General features: G+C 39.8%; 1 protein-coding gene across 4 annotated transcripts in view; it reads right to left on the reverse strand.

The window, feature by feature from the left end:
• setd9 (SET domain containing 9) overlaps window positions 1–4761 on the reverse strand; it is a 31556-nt gene extending 26795 nt beyond the window's left edge. The window contains exons 1-3 of one of the 4 annotated variants that reach the window (XM_041898830.2): window positions 4627–4761; window positions 4131–4304; window positions 2452–2645 (exon numbers count right to left, since the gene is read on the reverse strand). In XM_041898830.2, the coding sequence (XP_041754764.1) occupies window positions 2452–2645; window positions 4131–4304; window positions 4627–4697 (439 nt within the window). In that variant the 5' untranslated portion in view covers window positions 4698–4761. Of the gene's footprint in view, window positions 1–2451; window positions 2646–4130; window positions 4545–4626 lie in introns of those variants that run through there. The other 3 variants (XM_041898828.2, XM_041898827.2, XM_041898829.2) reach the window with 3 other exon arrangements.
• Between the last annotated feature and the right edge of the window lie 4886 nt (window positions 4762–9647).

The following is a 9647-nucleotide window of genomic DNA, read 5'->3' on the forward strand; positions in this document are numbered from 1 at the left end:
GAGCTCCAGAGTTGCTCTGTGGAGATGGGAGAACCTTTACAGAAGGACAACCATCTCTGCAGCACTCCACCAATCAGGACTTTATGGTAGAGTGGCCAGATAGAAGCCACTCCTCAGTAAAAAGCACGACAGCCCGCTTAGAGGTTGCCAAAAGGCACCTAATGGACTCTCAGACCATGAGAAACAAGCATGTCTGACCAAATTATGAAAGACAAGAATTGTACATTTGAATTCCGTAAAGTGAGTGTGGAAGAGGTGAAAAAATTATTGTTGTCTATCAACAATGACAAGCCACCGGGGTCTGACAACTTGGATGGAAAACTACTGAGGATAATAGCGGATGATATTGCCACTTCTATTTGCCATATCTTAAATTTAAGCCTACTAGAAAGTGTGTGCCCTCAGGCCTGGAGGGAAGCAAAAGTCATTCCGCTACCAAAGAATAGTAAAGCCCCCTTTACTGGCTCAAATAGCCGACCAATCAGCCTGTTACTAACCATTAGTAAAGGTTTGGAAAAAATGGTGTTTGACCAGAGACAATGCTACTTTACAGTAAACAAATTGACAACAGACTTTCAGCACGCTTATAGGGAAGGACATTCAACAAGCACAGCACTTACACAAATGACTGATGATTGGCTGAGAGAAATTGATGATAAAAAGATTGTGGGAGCTGTTCTCTTAAGACTTCAGTGTGGCTTTTGACATTATCGATCATAGTCTGCTGCTTTAAAAAAAAAAAAAACTTATGAGAGGGTGGTGCGGTCTGCACAACGCATCACCGGGGGCAAACTACCTGCCCTCCAGGACACCTACAGCACCCGATGTCAAAGGAAGGCCAAAAAGATAAACAAGGACAATTACCACCTGAGCCACTGCTTGTTCACCCCGCTATCATCCAGAAGGCGAGGTCAGTACAGGTGCATCACTGGCCACTTTAATAATGCCACTTTAATCATGTTTACATATCTTGCATTACCCATCTCATGTGTATTTACTGTATTATATACTATCTATTGCATCTTAGCCTATGCCACTCTGATAATGACATTGCTCATCCATATATTTATATATTATTATTCCATTCCTTTACTTAGATTTGTGTGTATTAGGTTTTTGTTGTGGAACTGTTCGATATTACTTGCTAGATATTGCTGCACTGTCAGAACTTGAAGCACAAGCATTTCGCTACACTCGCAATAACATCTGCTAACCATGTGTATGTGACCAATACATTTGATTTGATTTGATAATAAATACAAATACAAGATTCTCTGGTCTGATGAAACCAAGATTGAACTCTTTGGCCTGAATTTCAAGTGTCACGTCTGGAGGAAACCTGGCACCATCTCTACGGTGAAGCAAGGTGGTGGCAGCATCATGCTGTGGGGTTGTCTTTCCGCGGCAGGGATTGGGAGACTAGTCAGGATCTACGGAAAAATGAACGGAGCAAAGTAAAAGAGATCCTTGATGAAAACCTGCTCCAAAGCGCTCAGGACCTCAGACTGGGGTGAAGGTTCACCTTCCAACAGGACAACAGCCACAGCCGAGACAACGTAGGAGTGGCTTCGGGACAAGTCTCTGAATGTCCTTAAGTGGCCCAACCAGAGCCTGGACTTGAACCCGATCTAACATCTCTGGAGAGACCTGAAAATAGATAGCTGTGCAGCGACGCTCCCCTTCCAATCTGACAGAGCTTGAGAGGATCTGCAGAGAAGAATGGGAGAAACTCCCCAAATACAGGTGTGCCAAGCTTGTAGCATCATACCCAAGAAGACTCAAGGCTGTAATCACTGCCAAAATGTGCTTCAACAAAGTACTGAGTAAAGGGTCTGAATACTTTTGCAAAAACATATTTTTTGCTTTGTCATTATGGGGTATTGTGTGTAGGTTGATGAGGGGGAAAAAACGATTTAATCAATTTTAGAATAAGGCTGTAACGTAACAAAATGTGGAAAAAGTCAAGGAGTCTGAATACTTTCCGAATGCACTGTATGTCAACAATTCTTCCTCCAATGGACCATTCTATAGATTAAATTTCATGAAAATCCCCCAAATCATGGTCATCTTTTGTCTGGGTTTCGTGATGAATCACTCCAAATAGTTGAGCTGTGTTTGATTTAGTTTCCTCTGTATAATGGAACCAATGGAATAGTCTCGATCAAGCAGATGTAAGTAAGTATTTAAAAGTATATGATACTGTATGCATTTGACCTAGGTCTGATTCTTATCTCTGATTCTTATCTCTGGTAGATAGAACACCAACACGCTTAATTCAATTCATCGACTACTCATCAAGCCCCTAAGTCATTGAATTAGCTGCGTTAGTGCTGGGCTTAAACAAAAGCCTGCACACCCTGTGCCTAGGAGCCGGTTTAACGAATGCTGTGCTTCCATGTCTTTCCCACCCATGATTCCATTCCCCAACAAAAGGCAGAAACAAAACACAACCTATGTCTGGTCCCTCAGTGGTCTCTGGGCTGAGGTAGCGGGTTTGAGTCGAGGCGGGAAGCAGACGCAACACCTCTCCCTGCTGTGCAACGTCATTTCTGAGCAGTGCCCTAAAAAGGTGTAGTAGTGTTTCCGACACCACCTCATCCGAGACCAGCCTGTCTTTTGAGCGCTCTGTGACCTGGCGAATAGTTCTGTGGAAAAAAGGACAGCATAGGCCATTGCAAATCAGCTGTTCATGTACTTTGAGGCAAAAATAAATATGCATGCACTAACTGGCTGGATGCAGCAGAGGTGCTTGCCTGCTAGAGGACAAAAATGCAAGCCCTAATAATCAAGGGGATAGCCAACATAAAGCAGCAGATTATGCAAAGTAAACTTTATAATGAAACTAGAAAAGTACATATCCTAAAGAAAATATGTGCTTGCTAGCTTGTCTTAAAGTATCAATGGTTGTGAAATAAGTAATAGTAGTGGTAGTGAATGCAGTAGTAGTGGTAGTGACTGATTATAGTTGGAAAAAGTAGGAAGATGGAAAGATTGATTGATTGGATAGGATAGCCTGAACATCTTGGTTTGGTGTCTAGCTTGAACCGTCAAGAGTTATTGTTGGTGGGTTATTTTATGCACATTTATGCTAATTTTAATAGTTATAATTTATAAAGGTTTTAAAAGAACAGACAGTTAGGCTAGCTTGAACATTTAAAAATTGGTATTATACATAGAGAATGATAGAGGACTGTAGATGGATAAAACCTGTTTTTGCAGGGACATTTTGAAGTAGTCAACTGGGTGGGACTTCCTATGGATTAAGGAAGGATCACATGATTCCATCCATGTCATCAGGAGGGATCAGCCAATGACTTATACTCTTGAACAAACATTCCATAACTGGAGGTGGCACTAATTCGCCAACCTTGGCTTTATACCTGTTGAAACAACACACTCCAGGTGGCAGTATGCACACCTTCAGTTTGTATACCAACTCATTTAAGTAGTAGAGAAGAAAATTGTCTACTTCAAAATGGAGATGGCCTCAATGGCGTTGCCCATGAGGTCACAGATGTCATAATGGGCAAGATACACAGAAAAGTCCTCTATTATATCTATATGGTCTTATAGCTTAAAAATACAATATGTAACTTTTTGGGCGACCTGACCAAATTCACATAGAAATGTGAGTTATAGATCTGTCTTTCTCGTTGAATGCAAGTCTAAGAAGCGGTAGATCTGTTCTATGTGCGCTATTTCTATGCTTCCCGTTCTTCAGTTTTGTTTTTGTTTTTGTTTTTGTATACCAGCTTCAAACAGCTGAAAATATAATATTTTTGGTTATTGAAAATATATTTCACAGCGGTTTAGATGGTATAATGATTCTCTACACTGTACTTGCTTGTTTTGTCACAAACTAAAATTAGGCAAACTATTCGAATTTTAGCAACCAGGAAATGGCGGAGTGATTTCTGCATATAGCAGAATATGTAAGAAATCTAGAGTGGTCTTGCCTTTAGCAAGTACATTAATTACATGAACTAAATTACTGTAGTTAACTAAATTGTTACCATTATATATTGGCATAGGCCTACACAATTGCACTGAATTGTGCACCTTTCTCAATCAATTTCTTCAGACCTAACACCATTGACATTGTACACGTAATTCAGAGACCGCAGAATTACCTCTCATTTTTTCGAAGATTCAATGCAATCCACGGAACGAATCGGTGTCTGTAAGACTTCCATTTGTCTTGAATTCTTTTCATTACAATTCTGAACATAATCTGGACATGGAGGCTGACATGTTGGTTCTCCCCGTCAGTCAAGGTGCTTGGAAAAAAACGCGACCGCCATCTGCTGAAAGAAGGGAGAAACAGCGCTACTTCGGCAGTAAAATAGGTCAAGGGAAAATTTAAATAACACGTTGTGCAAATAGCTTATAGGCCTACAGGAAGAAGTAGAATTTACTCAAGCCTAGTAGAACAATTAAGTTAATTTGTAGCCCAAAAACATTGAAAACGCATACAGTGTTTAGAAATGGAAGGTATTGTCATTATAGCAGAAGCCATGACTGTAGGCTATATGCAACAATAGCATATACACTGTATATATATGTAAATTTCTGAAGACCTTCACTGCCAAATTGTTATGTACTCTTTTCTAACTGTCCGATATTAACCTTGGACTTATTAAAGTCATGCGCAAGGTGGAAAAATCTGCCATTCTGCCCTTGAGAAAGTTATGCTGCATTCACCGCCAGCCTCAACCAAGTGTATGTAGCTGCATCGCTGGACTGACTCTTTTAATGGGCGTGTCGAGAGAAATGGGATGATAGGGAGCACTGATGGGAGAATCATGGGAGAATCAGGCGCTGGATGATTTCTCTGTGATTGGTTAGGGTTTTGATTGAGCGGTGTTACCGACCGTGTGTCACTACCGGCCAGACTGGGTACGAGCGACTGGGGACGAAGTTATCGTGTGAAACAAGACTGGGAGAGCTAAAAAGGCGCGATCTAATATTGATAGAATCATACTGTGTCAGTTGAATATTAACGAAACACAAATAACAAACACCTATCTTATAAACTAAATTGAAATAAAAGTTCTTTTCATGTCACTTTTAACTCATTATGACGTCTGTTTGGCAATCATATGATGACAATAAAATGGTGTTTTGTTAATATGGCTTATTATAATTACTTTTGTAGGCTTATTATTAGACACCAAACAGACTATACAGGTTTTTACATTTACGTCATTTAGCAGACGCTCGACTTACAGTTAGTGAGTGCATACATTGTATTTTTTTATACTGGCCCCCTGTGGGAATCGAACCCACAACCCTGGCGTTGCAAATGCCATGCGCAGCCAACTGAGCTACATCCGTGCCGGCCATTCCCTCCCCTACCCTGGACGACGTCTTTTTCATTTACCAGTAAATCTATATTTCCTTATTATAATCATAGGATGACAATAAAATCGTTTTTGGCTCAATAATCTGCTTTTATAGAATCTGGCAGCAAACCATTTTAGAATGGGAACTGCTGGGCTCTGTATTGTATTGTAATTCTATTCAATGACAAGGTCAACAATAAAATCCATCAATATATAATATGACTCCTACTAGAAATCCACTGTTATGATGAAAAGATTGTCAAATTAACCAAATGACTTCTACATAAAGTTTTACCGAAACTGTGAAGTGTTAACATGCTCAAAATCAAATTCTGTCATCTCTGAGAGTTTAAACATCTTGAACAAAAATATGGCCTTAATTCTTAAATCGTAACCAGGCACAGCCAGAAGAGGAATGGCCACACCTCTCTAGGGTTTCCCCTAGGGCCTAGGCCTCTGCCTTTCTATGCAGTTTTTCCTAGCCACTATGCTTTGCTTGCTCTTGGGGGGTTTAGGCCATGTATCTGTATAAGCACTTAATGACAACTCCTGATGTAAAAAGGGCTTTATAAATAACCAGGGGCGCAACTTTGGTTTTAAAAGTGTGGGGGACATAACTGTAATATTCATATGTTTCAGCATACTGAATTGTAATTGGATGCATTCTACCATCATATCATACTGCGCTATGATTGGTTAAGACCACCCAGGTGGTGAGGTCATTCTAAAGATGATCATGGCCGGAGACACATGAACATGCCTGTTATAGCTAGTTAATAAAGAGCTACGTTTATAAAGATCCTGTCGTCCTGCATTTTATTATTTTGTACAAAGCATACAAAACAAGACAATAACATTTAAGTCATTTAGCAGACGCTCTTATCCAGAGCGACTTACAGTTAGTGAATACATATATTATTATTTTTTATACTGGCCCCCCGTGGGAATCGAACCCACAACCCTGGCGTTGCAAACACCATGCTCTATCAACTGAGCTACATCCCTGCCAGCCATTCCCTCCCCTACCCTGGACGACGCTGGGCCAATTGTGCGCCGCCCATGAGTCTCCCGGTCGCGGCCGGCTGCGACAGAGCCTGGATTCGAACCAGGATCTCTAGTGGCACAGTTAGCACTGCGATACAGTGCCTTAGACCACTGCGCCACTCAGGAGTAATAACCTGGTGGGGGGTCTGGGGGTCCTCCCTCATTATTTTTTTGGGCATCTAAAACTAATTTCCTGCATTTCTACACAATTTAATATGACCCTTTTGGGGTCATTTTGGGTTACTTTAATTGTAAATAAGAATAGAATATGTTTCTAAACACTTCTACATGAACGTGGATGCTACCATGATAATCCTGAATGAATCGTGAATAATGATGAGTGAGAACGTTATAGATGCACAAATATCATACCCCCCCCCCAAAAAAAAACAAAAAAACATGCTAACCTCTCCTGTTATTGTAATGTATCTTGGGGGTATGATATTTGTGCGTCTGTAACTTTGTCACTCATATTATTCACGATTCATTCAGGATTATCCATTATCATGGTAGTGTCCACATTAATGTAGAAGTGTTTAGAAACATATTCTATTTTTATTTACAATAAAAGTGACACAATAAATCATTTACCATTAATTTCTATTGGGCACAAAATAATCTGAAACAAAACCAAAACAAACATCAAATGCATCCAATAAATTTGTAGTCACAAGCTTGATGTAGTCATTGCGTGCTATGAATGTGGGCCCAAATACTTAACTTTTTACTACTTTTATACACATACAAATGAATTTATCCCAATACTTTTGCTCCCCTAAAATAGGGGGACTATGTACAAGAAGTGTTGTAATTTCTAAATAGTTCACCCGATATGGATGATATGGATGAAAATACCCTCAAATTAAAGCTGACAGTCTGCACTTTTGCTTCATAGTCATTGTTTGATTTAAAATCCAAACTTTTGGAGTATAGAGCCAAAAGAGGAAAATATGATTCACTGTCCCAATAATTACGGAGGGCACTGTAATTCATATCATAGGCCTAATAGTACTGTAGTACTTTTATTATTGGTTTCAGATATGTTAGGCCAAAGCCAGAGTGACAACCAACAGTACGGCAGACCCCCAGGGCTAGGACTGAGCAGCCCAGCAGCTAGGGATTTCCTAAATAGGTATCTCCCCTGATGTGGGCATGTTTTCAATACAGACTCCTTTTGTCGTACAGCATTCCATGCAAGGCATCTGGACCTTGTGAAAATTGCACAGTATACCTTTAATCTTATAATAAATAAAATCTAGTGATACATAACTTGACATTTCAGCCATCCGTTGTGACATTGTGGGAGGATAACTAACCTTCCAATTAATGGCAGTGCATTTCTTAGCCGCTATAAATGCTAGGTTACACAGTTTCTTCTTATATCAGTCTCCAGTATCAACACTTCCAAGCAAGCAAAACCAGGGAGAAGGGAGAATCTGTAGACATGCTGAGATAAAAGAACATACTCTTTGCCAGAATTCAGCCAGCCTTCACAAGAGCATAACATATGCAAATATGTCCCCTTTTGTGTTTTACACCTCTAGCAGAGGAATTACATTTCTGAGATATTCAGTTTCACTGGCATATATTATGTTCTATAGATAGTCTTCACTGCAGTACTTTATGTCTGAGATTATATGAACATGACTAGGCATTCAAACATATCTGTATCCATTCATCATTCAATAGTGTCTCCCAGGTCTTCCTCACATTTTTGTTTTACATGTTTTGTGTCATCAGGGAAACCCTCTATCAACCCTTGATACAGTTTGGAAATTAACTTTAGAGGTTTGTCAGACTGCCTTAAAATAGTTTCAATCTTTGAAGTGTCTGGCTTGTCCTGTGTTTGTTGAACAGAGAGAATAAAGCGTTGCATCTGCAAAAGTTCACCTCAGCGCCATCACAGACTGGTCTTCCCTGGTTGCCTGACCCTGCTGAGACCCCTGTCACCATCTGATCCTGCTCATATGGGGTATGACAAAGAATTACATTGGTGTACATTTATACATTATATTATCCAAGAATATCAATGGTTCAATCATTTAAATGACCATCAACTCAAGATTGAACTTTGTATCCATTCACTGGTTGTAATAATACACTGTACTGCAAAATTCACCTGAGCTCCGTAGACTGGTCTTCCCTGGCTGTCTGACCCTGCTGGGACACCTGTCACCCTCTGATCTTGGTAAGACATAATGAACATAGGCGGTGCACCATAACAGTGAAGCCTGTAGAGCTGTTTATACTGTCTGAAAAAAGTAGGGAATTTGCTAGGGAAACTGACAGATCAATAACGTTACGAATGAAAAATGTATGCACTCACTAACTGTAAGTCACTCTGCATAAGAGCGTCTGCTAAATGACTAAAATGTAAAATGTAAAATGTTACATTGCTATACTGACTCTAATAAAAACTCACATTGCGCTGTCAAAAAACGTCAGAATATCGGTCTTCAATTGTTTGGCCGATGGTTTCATCGTTTGATCAGGTCTAGTGTGATTGAGGCAAAAATAATAGCTAAAGTCAGTGACCTAGCTAACATTAGCCAACTTTTAGCTAGCTCTAATGGTACTTCAACTGGCGAAAACTAGCCATGATAATTTACTTCTGTTGAAACGGGACAAAAAACGGCTACAAAACATTTCCATACACACAACAGCTGTTAGATACTGCTACCTGACAGATAGCCAGAGCTGAACTGACTGTGGTAGCAACTAGCTAGCTAGTTCATTCACTTCAGACAGAACTTCAGTCGAGAGGGGATGAAACATGTAATGCATTAGCTGACGTTACATGTCAATTTAGGGTTCAGGGTAGTTTAGGGTTCAGGGTAGGGACGTCCCAAGGAATCCGGATTGCAGTGACCATTCATAGAGTGAGAGACAGGCACGGTATGCGATTTTCGAGAGTGTCTGCCCCAGATAGTTTCCTTAGAGACTATGAAAATAATTACCAAGATGTCCTTGATCTGATTGAGGAGTAAGTTGGCTATATTTAAGTTGCGATATCGTTAGGAAATATTTAGGCCTACTGTGATGATAAGGAAAATTTGGTTTATTTGAAAATAATTACTTTTTGTTGATAACGTATTGTCGAAAGCACGTAGGCAATATTATTTACTGTGTCGAGAGGGGAGTAGGCTAGTGTACAATAATAACGTAACTTGATGTGCTATTATTATTTATTTAATGGATTCATTAAATTGTAAATGAAAATATACACATGTGGTGCTATAGGATATATTCATAATTTGCCTT

Source organism: Coregonus clupeaformis, chromosome 15, assembly GCF_020615455.1.
Source record: "Coregonus clupeaformis isolate EN_2021a chromosome 15, ASM2061545v1, whole genome shotgun sequence".
Classification (NCBI taxonomy): Eukaryota; Metazoa; Chordata; class Actinopteri; order Salmoniformes; family Salmonidae; genus Coregonus; species Coregonus clupeaformis.